Source organism: Convolutriloba macropyga, chromosome 6 (genome assembly GCF_964194025.1).
Source record: "Convolutriloba macropyga chromosome 6, txConMacr16.3, whole genome shotgun sequence".
In the NCBI taxonomy this organism is placed as follows: domain Eukaryota; kingdom Metazoa; phylum Xenacoelomorpha; order Acoela; family Convolutidae; genus Convolutriloba; species Convolutriloba macropyga.
The window spans coordinates 29,755,316-29,770,278 of NC_134473.1; the positions used below are offsets into that span (position 1 = coordinate 29,755,316).

General features: G+C 34.7%; 1 protein-coding gene across 1 annotated transcript in view; it reads left to right on the forward strand.

The window, feature by feature from the left end:
• LOC142341613 (uncharacterized) overlaps positions 1-14,963 on the forward strand; it is a 66,816-nt gene that overhangs the window by 16,748 nt on the left and 35,105 nt on the right. Inside the window, exons 4-5 of the mRNA XM_075392700.1 lie at positions 374-613; positions 10,546-10,825. Of these exons, the coding sequence (XP_075248815.1) occupies positions 374-613; positions 10,546-10,825 (520 nt within the window). The remainder of the gene's footprint in view (positions 1-373; positions 614-10,545; positions 10,826-14,963) is intronic.

The window sequence follows — 14,963 nt, forward strand, 5'->3', positions numbered from 1 at the left end:
TTTTGAAGGTGTACTCGGTTGCCAGTGATCAGCCCTTTCGTCAGCAACTGGTAGGTATTTTCGGTTTTTCTGCTAGATTACCAACGCCTTTTTCAAGTGTCCTTTATGTAATGCTTGAGGCTAGTGGAATTTTGTACTTGAAGGGAAAAGGAAATTGTGATTATAGATGATCTTTCTGTGCTAATATAATGTTATAAACAAGATTTTGGGGCTAGACCAACTCGACGTATCAGAAGTTTATAGCTGAGATACTTCACATCAGACAAGAAAACTTAAATTTTATTCACAGGTAACCGAAACTGGTGCAATTGGCTACATTAGATTTTCATCTGTTTAAATTGTAACGTTTGGATTATGTGCTCATGATGTTAAGGTCCATCTACGCGAGCTGCACCTCCTCCTCACCGTGTACATAATTCTGCATATAACACTGCCGCCCATCCACAAGAGAGAACAGTTTTCGCCCATAACCACCACCAGCACATGTCCAACCCACAGAATCTGGTTCATCACCCTAACCTGCACCAGCAGCAGTTGCACAACTACTGTCACGAAAGAACAACTACACATGCGCCATCCACCAGTATCAGATCCACGTACAGTATTAGTCGAGGTAACCGCATCTCAATTACGCAATTTAAGTTCTATCTTAATGAAAGACCACTGTATTATCAATTTTTATGCCAAATTGCTCTCTTCAATAGTAATCTCAGGTAATTGGGCCTCGTTTGATTGTCTGATGTTACCTGATGTCAATTGAAGCAGAAACCTGCTATACATACAACGGAATATTTACGGCTCATCTGGAAAACCGTGAGACACCTTCATGTTTTCCTCAATAACAGAGTTTTAGGAAACCCAATGACATTGTAAAAGACGGTTTTTTGCATGTTTTGAGATATAAGTCATAGGAAACGACATACATCGAGGGCAGATTCGCTCTCACTTTTCTTTAGTCATACCTTTGCGTAGTAATGGTCATTACTTCAAGTTTCGAATTAAATTTTTTGGCATTAAGAAATTTTTGTTTCCATTCACATGAAAATGATTATTCGTTAAGTGTGTTAAAAAGCAGTTAAATGTTCTAATGTTTTGCATATTTACTAGTAAATGTTAAGGCTAGAAAATTAATGACTGGATATTGGAATCTTCTGCAGCGTGTACCGTACCGACCACTCCTATGAAGAAAATATAACTAGTGATTGTGGGGCAAAAAAGTATGAAAACTTTTTAATTAATCTTTCATTTGATTATTGATCTTATTTTCAGTATATCGTAAGCAAATTCAAATTTCTGAGTTAGATTGCCATTTTGCAGCATCCATTTGAATTTTACTATACAATTTTTTTTCTTTCAAAATGTACATTATTTGTTCTCTCATATTTGTTAAATATCTTTAGTTTTTGCCTAATTGTTTTTCGATGAAAGTTTATTAATAGCCGCACAGCGATAGCTGGGGCTATTATTGGCCTTATCTTGGTTTTTTTTATTTCGTCGTCGCGATTTTTGTTACGACCATATGACGTCACAACCACTTCAAATCTGCTTTTTGTTCATTCGTTCATGCAATTTCAATTGAAGTGCGTGGGTGACGTCATTTTTCGCTCTTAGTGGAGCGAGTTTTTTGTTCATTCGCGTGATTAAATTTTTGGTCACACTTGACTTACCTCACTCTCAAGAATGACTTCCTGACTTTCAAATTGACTTTTATTTACTTTAATTCAAAGAGATAAGGTCAAGTGGGTTTGTGTCACTCTAAATGAAGGTTATTTGAGAGCAGCTAATATAGTCAGCAAAAACTTCCAGATTTTTAAATCAAAATATAACATATCAGCCGTCAATGAAAAGACGAATTTTTTTGGTCTGTCTTACTGTTTTTTTTGAAATGGTAGATCTACGAAGCTGTTGCGGCTATTTTCTGGCAATCTGCCAGCTATGTTCATTTTTTTGGTCGTATTCTCTGAGAAACGTTTTTGTATATCTCTTGTTTATGTAAAATTTAACACCAAAATTTAAAGCAAATTTTTGCTATTCTTTTTTTGAGAGCGTAACTTTTCAATTTGTTGAAGGATCATAATTTTTTAAGGGTTTTGAGATTTTAACAAAGCAGAATTATTGAAGATATTAATTTGTAGTTTGTAGTTTTTGTTTTTTTTTTTCGCTGTTTTCAAACAGATTGTCTTTTTGGTTCTCTTATGTCTACCTTATTTTCCAGCCATCTCTAGGCATATATAGCCTATTTTTGGGTTGTTTTGTTGATTTTTGCGAGAACAAGTTGGCTTGAAGACTTTTTATAGATTTCAAACAAAATAGATCAGATCTGCAATTCTGTGTTTGAGGTCAAAAATTAATTTAAAAATATTGCACTTTTTGCTTCATTTTGCGAGCAAAATAGTTTTTTAAGACATATGCTAGAAGAAGTTTTGGCAACTTGAAGTTGCTCTGAATTCCTAAATTCACGGTACAAAAGTTTTGCCATTTTCTTGTTCAATGGCACTTGTTGAAATCATTTTTTGGCACTAATTAGCCATTTAAACTGAAAAGTTTGCGAGCACATAAATGAATACATCTGACACCACAAAAATAATTTTTTGAGAACAAGCTTGGAGAACCCTCGAATCTTTTTGGTAATTTTTGGTGAGTTTTTCGGTTCATTAACGTTTTTTGTCAATCTTGCATCTTTGTTAAATGTCCACTCAGGTATCTTACTGTCGAAAAACTAGATGCTGGAAAATTTTTCCCAGCACAGAACCGGTTTACTGGTTTGAATATAATTATCAAAAAAATTGCACAAATGAACAATGATTGCAATTTAATGTTGTTTGAAACTTTGTTTTTTGAATTGATATGGCTAGTAATTATAATAGCTCTATGGTCTTTTCTATGCGTTTTTTGTCTGGCATATGTAATTTATCGTCCTTACTAGTCTCAAAGAATGCGATTCAAATCTGTTTCCAGTAGATATAAATTTATAGTGTGAAGTGCATAATCTTAATTGTTTGATCCCCCAGTGACCGCCATTTCAGTCACTCTCACTCCATCACTCCCTCGTCTACATTCATTTAATTGGCTCTTTGGACCCCCCCCCCCCCCCCCCCCCGCGCGTCCAACATCCACATCCCAGAAACCTCCAGCATGACTTCACCCCTCTAATGTTAGCATCCCTAAGTGCCATCTGGTTGTTGCCTAACCTACTAATCGCCGATCGTTTGAGAGCAATTCGGTCGATGTAAGTTGATTATAATCTAAAGATTATACAAACAACACAAGTTATGCTGCTCTTCGGTTTTTCATTGCTGCGAAGCTGTAAGCTGAGTGGAGCTATATTGCGATGTCCTTCTTTTTACAATTCAAAGAATTTGAATTGTATTGGGGCGCTGTCTTTTTTTAAAGATCTGCTTACACATTTTCATGATTTTGAAGTCAAATTGGAGTAGAGATTTTGGTCATACCTAAACAGGAAGTGGAGCGAAAAAGCGAGTGGTTTTGCGGCGTGAAATTTTTTGCTCTAATTTTACATTAGTGTGAAATCGGTGTTTGAACAAAAATTCGGTTTCTCGCGAGTGGTTTTGTGTTCACAAGTGGCAATTTCACATCAATTTTTACTGTTTTTTACGACTCGAAGAGGAGTATTGGAGAAGTCCTTTTTTTAATCAATTTTATTGGAGTGAATTTTGAAGCGGGAAATGAAACGCGCGAAAAAATTCGGAGTGATTTGGTTGCTGAACGAAAGTGAAGAGTGGAGCGAAAAGAGAGTGGTTTTTTGTTCATACCGCTGTTTTTGAGAGAGCGAGAAATTAATGTGTGAAAAAATTTTCTATGAGCGAGCGAAATTTTTTTGTTCACGTGCGGCATTTAAAAGCAGTTTTATGCAATTTTTCTTTTTTATGAGGTTTGATTATGATATTGTATTGGATTTGGGCTCGTTCTGATAGGAATTGAAGGTTTCAAGTAGTTAATTTGAGTTTTATGCAAATTTGGGGGTTTTTTGATCAGTTTTGCTGATTTTTCGACGAAATTTAATGTATTTTGGCCTTTTGTTTTGATTTACTACTTTAAGTGCAATTTGCATAGAAGCTCGTTACTCAAAGAATATGAGGGATACAAATTAATTACATTTTTGTTGGTATAAAACATTTTTTTTTTTTGAAGAAAAATGAGAAAAGTTGAGAATTTTTTTACCACTTTTTTAAATTTTTTTGCTTTTCGTTTTTTTTCAATCGTAGAGATTTTTTTCAGCTTGTTATGACTTGCCCATTATTCGCGAGCATTTCATTGCTCTATTTGTTCAAAGTAGCTTTATTTCGCTTTATTTTTTCTTGTAAATTTTAAAAAACACCTTACTTTTTCTCGTTTTTTTTGTTCAATTTGGTTTTAAATGTCGTTTTTCTTCTTCCTCAACCTTTGATAGCATTTGGGGAGGTTTTTAGTGAAAGTCAGTTGTTGTAGCTTTTTTGGATGTCTCTCATTTCGATTGATATCAGTTTCGAGTTGTTTTTGTTAAAGAAAACCGAGTAAATCAGAGCAAATTTTGGCCACTTTGTCTTTTTTCTAAGTTTTTTGCCTATTTCTTCCAATTTATTGTTTTTTGTTGGTAACTTTTTCTCAATAAAGAGCATTTTTTGTAGGTTTCGATACAATGAATTTGAAATTGAAGGCTTAGCAGGGCAGTTTTCATTTAAACAAATTATACAGAACTCTAATTCGTTAAAGAGTTTTTTTGTCTTTTTTTAGTTTGTTGTTTAACGTTTCTGCAGGTACTAGGTGGGCGATTGATCTAGCCAAAAATATAAATAATTGATTTCTACGAGTTATGGATGGGAAGCTGCATGTTATCTTTTTGTAGAGAATTTTGTTTGGATTTTTAGAGAATATATTTTTTTGATTTTGTCCTTTGTCAAGTTTCCAGTTCTCCAGACTTTTCTTTGTGAATTGGTTACACTGTCTCTTGATTGGTAACATGCTGGTGATGCATTTGATTAGTGAGAATATTCAGATTTCTACTTCGAGTCGTTTCCGGAATTCTTCCGGCTATGTTTTTTTATTTTTGGATTGGATTTTTTTTCTATATTATTGTTCCAATCCATTCAGAGTTCATTTTAGGCCTAGTTTTTTGTTTGATCCAAATTTCCATTTCTCGTTAGTGGTTTTTTGTTCACATGCGGCATTTTGACCTTGATTTTCTGTTTTTTATTTTTATTTTCTGATTTTTTTTTATAGAAATGGTTTTCTCATTTCACTCATATTCCGTTTTAAGTCTAGTTTTTTGTTTAATCAACGGAAATTCTTTGAATTGTACGTCCTGCTATGGTTTTTTTGTTTCGTCGACTGACGCTCTTTTTCGTTTTATATTTGTTCACACAGCAAAGCTGAAAGTCAAATTTTCTGAACTCTTCTTGCTCTCTTTAACGGCTTTTGTGCGGGTGACGTCATTTCTCTCTCTCTCTCTCTCTCTCTCTCTCTCTCTAGCAGAAATTTTTGCGTGATTAGATGTTGATCATACGTGACTTACCTCAGTAAAATGACTTTTGCACATTAAAACTTCAGTTTGATTTGAATTAAATGAAGGTCAAAGGAACTCATATGTGTAATAAAGGTTCTAATGAAAGGTCCCTAATTTTAACAAGCTTTTTTAATTTATCGCAGAATGTACATAGTTTTTTGAGCGTTGTCGATACCGTTTTTACTTATATCTTTTTCTATCTCTATTATATGGCACTAAGGTCTATTCTTTTGCAGCTATTCCGGCAATCTGTCGGCTATGTTTTGGAGACTGCAGTTCTACAAAGCTAGGACAGCTATTTTCTGGGAATCTGCAAGTTTTGTTTTGATTTCATCTCTTAATTTTTCAGTTAGTTATTTTTAATAGCCGCCCTCATCTTCTCAGCCGGCTATTATAGCGCTCCTATTTTTTTTTTTACTTCGTCGAATAAAAAAATGTTTCGCTTTACCTCATTTTGCCGCCTTTTCAACATTTTGCGTGAAATCTTTTTGACTTCTCTAGGCTAGTTTCTCTCTTCTCTCATTCTGCTAAAAGTGATTTTGAACATCAGTTGCTCAGCAAAGCAATTCAAAATGAACAGAGTTAGTACAAAAATGGATGTCAGAAATAGAAACGGGATAAACCCATAAAGCCCAATTTTAGATGCCCGCTATTTGAACGTCGTTCCTATAAGTCTTATTTACCATCTCTAATGCTTATTGTTATTGATGCTTATTGTTATTGATGGTAGCCCCTGTAGCCTCTCTCTAAAACAGAAGTATGTTCAACCACGAAATGCCATCAAAATAAATCGGACTTAAAAAAATGTTTTTATACAAAAATCATTTTTTTCAATATCTTCTGTTATTTCAATCCCAATCATGCTTATTGGAATCAACGGCGGCTATTTTCCGGCAATCTGCCGGGTATGTTTTTCTACGCATATTTGATTTTTCTGCTTCAATTTTTTTACTCATTTTTTGTTCAGAGTATCTTCCACTATGGACGTTGAAATCGTTTTTTTAATTGCCGCCGTCAGCCCCTCAAAGGCTTTTATTTAGGTGCTTTCCTTTTTATATTGGGATGATGCCTTTCATAAGGCCTCGCATATTTTAACGATCTAGGAACTCACGCCAAAACAAGTGGTTTTGAGAACAGGGGTTTTGAGTCGTTCCTGCTCATTTCTAGGTCTAAATTTTGCTATGTATTGTTTAAAATCTTTGAACAAAAATTCTTACGGATTGTTCAATTTCTTGCGTGAAATCTTACTTGGTTCTGAAGGCTAGTTTCACTGTTCTCTCATTCTGCTCTCCTATATGTTTGAAAATCGAGAGCTAAAATTTATTTTCTCGGGTGGTTTCTGTTCAAGGGCGGCAATTCGACCTGTTTTTTCTAGCTTTTTTGACCGCATTTTTTCAAATGTTTTCCCGAATTCATTCTGAGTGCATCCTGGACCTAGTTTTTTTGTTTTGTCAATGAAAGTTTTTACTTTGTACAAGACTGAAATTAAGTGAATGAAATTCAGATTTCGTTCAGCAATTGTACCCGAATACATGCAAGGTTAAGTGAAATAAAAAAATCGGGATAAAACAATAGTCGGGACGCTATTGTTGAGTGGTATCTATTCTGCCCCCTCCGAGGGTTTCATATCCCGCAGTAACAATTTCTGTGTTGTTGTATAGCACGTTGTTAATTAAAAAAACACTGACGCCTTGGGGCGTAAATGATATATGCTCACTAAGCGGGGGTGGGGGGGGGGGGGGCAGAATAGATCCGTTTAATATTTAAAAACTTAGTGCATCAAGTTATCGAAGTTTTTGAGAGTTTAATGCTGATCGGTATTAGTGTTAAGCTTATTGTCGTCGAAGTTTGAAGCTAAATTTAGAATCTATATATTAATTCAGTGTCGACTTAAAAGGCACCATGTTTAAGCTCCTAATCTTTACATGTTTTAACAGCCCCTAAGCATGCTTTTCGGCAAAAAGCGACTGGCAACAGTCGGATTCGAACCGGGGTATGTGAGTTAAGAGTCAAAAGCGCAATGAGTTGAGCTAAGAAACAGATGAGCCGCGTATTTATCGGGATTTTTGTCCATTAACGTCGCATACGTTTCTATTTTCTCCAATTCCCTATTTTCACAATTGTTTGTGCTCCATGCCTTTCTGTCACTATCTATCTTGTATCAATCTAAATATTAAAAATAATTGAATACCTATACCACCATGTTTAAGCTCCTAATCTTCACATGTTTTACGGCCTCTTAAATTTACATCAAAGCGTTTTGATTCGCATGTATTTTGAAAAACGTCCAGGACTGAAAACTTGACCTTGACAAAAAGTAAATGAACGAAAAGTTACCTATGCCGTAATGGTCAATGACTGAATATTGAATGTAAAAATGGTTCATTTTTGGAAAAGCTGCCTATTTCCGAAAAGCTGTCATTGTCAAGAAGTCATTGACCGAAAAGTAATTTATGCAATAAAGGTCAATGACTGGATAGCCGCGGATGTTTTTATTCGGAACTTTTTACGCTGAATGTTTGCGTGACCAATTTTTAAACAATCTTTTGCTTCTTTTGTTTTCAGTTTTGCTTGATCTCAGTCGCATAAAAGTTTTTTACAACTGAAGTTTAATTAACTGAATCTTTTGTTGCCAGTTTTTTTTTTCAAAAGTTAGGCTGCGAAAAATGTGGTCTATTTTTCTTTTTTACTTTTGAAGGAAGATCTTTTCTCTTCCGTTTCTTTCTTTCTTTGCTCCTTCTTTTTCTTTTTATTTTCTTCATTTGTTTTGTTTTTGGTTATATTTCTTTTTCTCTGTCTCTTCTGCTTTTTATCTTTCACTTTCTTTTCTCTTTTTTTCCTTTCTTTATCTCTCCTTTTCTTTTGATTTTCTCTCTCTCTTTCTTTTCTGTCGTTCTGCTTTTTTCTGTCTTTTTCTGTACTTGTCTGAGTTTCTTTTCTCTTTTTTATTCTTTCTTTTCTCCTTTTAGTTTCTTAATGGTTTTTCTCTTTTTCGTTCCTCTCTTTAGCTGGTCGTTCTTTCCTCTTTCCTTTCTAATTCTTTTCTGTCTTACTGTACTCTTTCTTCTCTGCTTTTCTTTTCTCTTTGTTTTCTCTTTTCTGTTGTTTTCTGCCTTTTTTCTCATCCTTTCTCCTGTTTGTTTCTGTTTAGCTTCTCTTTATTGTCTCCTCCTTTTGTTCCTGTTTAGCTTCTCTCTTTATTGTATCGCGCACTTTTCTGTCTTTCTTTTCTCTTGCTTTTCTCTGTCTTTTCTGTCTTTGGTTTTTCTTTTCTCTCATTTCTTTCTGATAGTATTTTCTGCCTCTTTTCGTTTTTTGTTTTTCTTTTCTGTGTCTCTCGTTCTCTTTTTCTCTGTTCTTTCTGCTTTCTTCTCTCTTTTTTGCTTTCTGTTGTTTTCTTTTTTCTTTTCGGTATTTCATTTCTCCCTTTTCTCTATTGCCTTTGTCTGTTTTTTTTCTGTTTTTTTTTCCTGCCTTTATTTGTTTTCATTCGTTTTCTCTTTCGTTCCTCTGTCGTTTCTCTTTATTTTCTCGTTCTTTTCTATTTCCTTTGTTTTTCTCTTTTCTACCGCTCTTTTGTGTTTTTTCTGTCTTTCTTTTCTCTCTTGCTTTCTTTTTCTTTTATCTTGCGTTTCTCTTTCCTGTCTTTCAATTCTGTGTCTTTTCTCTCTTTCTATTAACTCTTTCCTTTCTGTTCTTTTTTCCTTTCTTTTCTCATTTGTTTCTTTCTGCTCCCTCTTTCTCTTCTTTCTCTCCTTTCGCCTTTTCTCTCTCTCTCCTATTTTTCTCTCTTACTTCTCTCTTGCTTTTCTCTTTTCTTGCTTTTCTGTCTTTTGTCTCTTTCTTTTCTGTCTTTCGTTTCTCGATTTATTTCTCTCTTTTGTTTGTCTTTCTTTTCTCTTTCTTTTCTGTTCTTTTTTCTTTTCCCTCCTTTCTCTCTTGCTCTTTTTTTCGTTTGCTTTTCTTTCTCTGTTTCATTTGTCTTTTTCCTCTTTCGTCCACCCATCTTTTCTCTCTATTTTGTCTTTTTTCCGGTCATTTTTTCTCTCGTTTTATCTTGCTTTTGTCTCTTTCTCTTCTTTTCTTTTCTCTCTTTTTCTTCTTTTCTGTTTTGTTGCCCTTTTACTTTTTGTCTTTCCTTTGTCTTCTGTCTCTTTTCGCCCTTTCGTTTCTTTCTTTTCTCATTCCTTTCTGTCTTTGTTTTCTTTTTTCTGTTTTCTCTCCCTTCATATCTTGTTTCTTCTCTTTTCTACGCTCCTTAAAAATGCAGCCTAACGTATTACATGCGTTACGCTACGCCACCATGTAGAATTTCGTTATCTGTACAAGTCTTAGCGCTCCCTAATTATAAGGGTCAGCAAAGCCGAAAAAAGTTGAACACAAAATTGCTGGGACTTGGAGGTATTATACTAAACCAAACACATCGGTAACGTAACGTAATACCTATGGCTGTTGAACGAGGGGCATGTGTTCCAGCCCGAGGTGGTAGAAAAAAAATGAATTTTAAAACTTCTATTTTTCAAATTATCTCGTTATACTTTTGCGGGCCTGCTAGTCGGTATCGAATCAAATGAAACCCCAAACCAAATTAGAACACTTTTTGACACTCGCGAATGTTATCATTTTTCTCTAACGATCTAATCCCGAAGTCGCTCCGGGGGCTCAACGGAGGCTGTTTTCCGGCAATCTGCCGGCTCTGTTAGATTGCTGTGATGTTCTTTTGTTACATTTATTCTTTGATCATCTTTCTGTTCCTTTTACAATTTGACTGCGATTTGAAAACTGTCCATATCGTTCTGGAACAATTTGCAACCCTGTATGGTGTTCTGTTCGCACCTGTTTCACTGTCCTGAACTAAGTTTGTTTTCATCATCAGTGTGAAGAAACTGATTCGTGGTTTTGCGGCGAATGTGGTTTCTTTAGGCTGATAAAAAGGAACGTCCACTAATTGAGATACGTATTATAACTCTTATAGTATGACTTCTACAATGATGTTCTAATGCAGAAAAAGGAAACTGTTCAACTGATGCTTCTATTTCCAGGAGGAGGTTTAAGTGGTGTAGCCGCGGTCAGCGGTGGCTTGAGTAAGCAGGCTTCTACATCTACAACAGCCTCATCATCCTCCTCTATGTCATCTTCTGCATCTCCTCGAATCAGTAACCGAAACGATCCGCATAATAACAAATACAATAATAATAATCATACAAAGACTGGCACCCAATCAACAACAGGAGTGGCTCAATCTGGCACTAACAAGCCCTCTCCGCATCTTCGCAAGTCTTTGGATTCGTCTACAGCCACATCTGGCTCCTCCTGCTCAAGGTCAGTGCGCATTTCCGTATGTTTAAGTTACGGAAAGTACTTTTGATAACCAGTCAAAGGTTCAAATACTTCTATGGAACTCAAAAGCCCCCTCAATTCGAACCAGTATTTTTCAAATTTTGAGCTACTTGAAGTTATAGTGCCAAGAGTGAAGACAATTTCATTAATTCAACAAACTAGCAAAGCTATTGTAAATATTTTGAATAAATAGAGATTGAAACAGTTGACCAGGAGAAATTGACCAGAAGTCACAAAATTTCCCAAATTCCCAAATTTAATTTGTTAAAGCCTTCTCAGCAGTTTTATGGAAAGTTTACACTACCTCTCGGTCGTAAAAATGACAACAAAAGGCAGATGCATCTGCATCAGGGCGTATTTAACACTCGCCACTTCAATTATTGGCATGCCGTGGGAACACGATGGGCAACATTAGACATGGCTTACAGACGAAAAACTAGTTTTATCCATGAAAACTAGTTTTTATCCTGTAGCAATTTTTTACCGATTGCGGCCCAAGTTAAAGACACAAAACTTAGTTTCTAAAAATACTCTTCTAAAATCTAATGGGACTCATTAAATTTAAGCTTTTAAAATTGTTGTCTGCCGTCGAATGCACGTGGTATCTGGTTTGCTGTCATGTTTTTCGCGTTTTGAGTATTACTTTAATGGGACTCATTAAATTTAAGCTTTTAAAATTGTTGTCTGCCGTCGAATGCACGTGGTATCTGGTTTGCTGTCATGTTTTTCGCGTTTTGAGTATTACTTTTTACCGAAATCACAATTCGTGCTATTTCGGCATCAATGCACTCAGCTTTTAACCGGCCAATATTGTCAAAGTGAATCAGAATTAATTAAACAAAATGCCAGATAGCATCAGTAAGAAGCTTCTAACGAAATCAAGCATTCGGAAACTACCCTATTTAGAAAAATTTTCAATTTTTTGAAGAATAACGGACTCCAAATTTTCCTCTCTTTGCGTCTTTTTAATCCCCATATATTACAGGAGGTAAAGCTTTGCTAGGCACTCAGATCATAATAGTATTTCAGTCACAAAAATGGAAAAAAAATGTCCAAAGCTCAGTAGCTACAAAAGTTGCGAGTTTTATTTCTCTTGACATTCTCTGGCATAAAAAGTAGCCCACAAAAACACCATTTTTACTAACCTAATCCCAAAGTTTGAGTTTAAAACCTCAGTTTTCAAGGTGAAACCTAGCCTTTGCATCTGTTTTGCGCCCTTTTGTGGCAGATATAAAGCGGCATCGAACGCATAGGTTATTACTCCAGTAACTGCAAAAATTTTATTACCACATTTATCGTCCCCATCCAACTCAAATGTCAAAGAGTCCCAATTCAATTAGTTCAATTAGTTGGTGCTGATTTTGGTTATTTGAGCTCCAGTGAGAATTTAATATCGTTTTTTACATCATCTAGAAATAGAGTTGATTTGATAATTGTTAATAGTCGCAAAGTGATAGGTAGGGCTATTATTGGCTTTCTCTAGTTTTTTACAATTCAAAGAATTTGAATTGTATTGGGGCGCTGTATGTTTGCGACCCGAAGAGGAGTTATGGTGATCTGTTTTTTAATCCGTGACTTCTATATTAGAGGGTGTCTATCAGAGAAAGGCAAAAGCAGAGAAAGAAATTAAAGTGGCTTTTGTTAATACATTTTTCTGAGAGAGCGAAAAATGTAGGTGTGAAAAATTTTTCTGATAACGTGCGGCTTTTTCACAGCAGTTTTTTGTTTAAATCTAATTTTTGAATAACGGTGTTCGTCTAATTTATCTAAACTCGTATTAGATAGTTTGGAAGCTTTTTTGGTCATTCGACAAAAATAAACTTTCATGCGCAATTTGTAGCTATTTTTTTTACCTTTTGACCAGTTTTGTAATCTTATATACTTTTATGTAGCATCGAGTTTCTTAGATTAACTTAATTATTTTAATGCTTTAGATGGTCTTTAGATTTATTTTTGGTTTTGAATTGTGTTTGATAAAAATAATTTTAATCAAATTTTGGCCCATTTTGCTCTTAAGGTCACCAATTTGTTTAGAATTAAGCTTTTGGTATAAACTTTTTGTTTCGACCCCGCTTTAGTGGGAGGGAAAAATTATATACTCAAGTTGGTTTTTTGGACGGTTATTTTTCGGCGATCATTATATTCATCGTAGAGAGTTGAGTGGTATCATTAAAAAGCCCGTCCAACGTAGAATATTGAATTAAAAAGATTTTGAATTTCGTTTTCTACGGGGATTTTATCTAGCTGCGAAGCTGTAAGTTGAGCGGAGCTATATTGGTTTTTGGCTATATTGGAGCTATTGGTTTTTTTTGTTTCGTCGTCTGACGCTCTTTTTCGTTATACATTGGTTCACACAGCAAGCTGAAAAAGTCAAGTTTTCTGAATGACGTCTTCCTCTCACTAACAGCTTTTGTGCGCGTGACGTCATTTCTCATTATCTCTTTAGCAAATGTTTTAAGTTCATTTGCGTGATTAGATTTTGATCATACGTGACTTACCGCAATCAATAAAATGACTTTTGCACTTTAAAACTTAATTTTAATTTGAATTAGTTCAAGGTCAAATGAACTTATATGTGCAGTTAAGGTCCCAAATCAAAGGCATCTGCGGAATGAGTTTTAACCAGTTTTTTTTTATTTATCATTGAATTTTTGAGCGGCGTCAATTTTTCAATTTAGGTCTGTATCTGCTTCTATCTATATGGCACGTAAGTCTATTCTTTCGCAGCTATTCCTGCAATCTGCAGTTTGAGGTTTAAATTTTTGTGAATAGTAGACCAAATCTGTTGTTATTCTTATTTTCCTTAATTTTGGCCCAAATTTTCGTTAATATTGCTAAATTTAAAAAAAATTGTTAACAATATTGCGAATAGTTTCACCTCTTAAGATAGAAGAGTGTTGCTCAATGGATTGATCCCGATTTTTTGCTAAAATTGTTGAATTTCGGACTTTCAGAAATCGTGACGAACGTTATTTTTGACCGCTTTGTTTAAGTGTGCCAGAAGTAGAGATCAGAAAACCGCCATCTTTTAGAATTCCAAATGGGGATTTTTTGTGTCCGCTTCCTATTAGAACCTTCAACATATTGGCCGTTTTTAGCTAAATTATCTCGATTTGTATCAAAAATGATATTTTTATTTTTAATAGCCGCACAGCGATAGCTGGGGCTATTATTGGCCTTCTCTTGGTTTTTTTTTTTATTTCGTTGTCATGATTTTTGTTACGACCATATGACGTCACAGCCACTTTTTGTTCATTCGTTCATGCAATTTCAACTGAATTGCATGTGTGACGTCATTTTTTGCTCTTAGTGCAGCGAGTTTTTTGTTCATGTGCGTGATTAAATTTTTGGTCACACTTGACTTACCTCACTCTCAAAAATGACTTCCTCACTTTAAAATTGACTTTTATTTACGTTAATTCAAAGAGATAAGGTCAAATGGGTGTGTGTCACTCTAAATGAAGGTTATTTGAGATCAGCTAATAGAGGCAGCAATAACTTATACAGATTTTTAATCAAAATATAACAGGTCAGCCTTCAATGAAAAGACGAATTTTTTGGTCTGTCTTTTTTACTGTCTTTTTTAAACTGCCGATCTACGAATCTATTGCGGCTATTTTCTGGCAATCTGCCAGCTATGTTTGATATATTGAGATTTACCAAATTTTATAGTTCGCACAGATTTGGCGACATTGTGGTTAGTTGGACGTGCAGCGCTACAGTTACATTAGGCTAGTTTTGCCTTCTTCGTGGACTCTTATTTTCAAAAATTGTTTCGATGGTTTTGGGCCACGATTTTTTAAGATTTTTGTAATTTTGTTAATTTTTGACGAAAATGACGAACTTACAATTCAAGGTAAGTTAACGGAAGTCCCATTTAAACGAAAATGAGATCTCATGAACATAACATGACTTAGTCTGACTAATTTTAAAAATCCAGTTGGCTTCTTAAGTCCAAGTGAAACTATACCGCGTTTTCAGTTGATATCTAAAGGTTCCTAGACTTTATATATATATATATATATATATATATATATATATATATTATATATATATATATATATATGTATATATATTTGTTTTACGAAAATATCATCGAACTTTTGCACTCTGTATAATT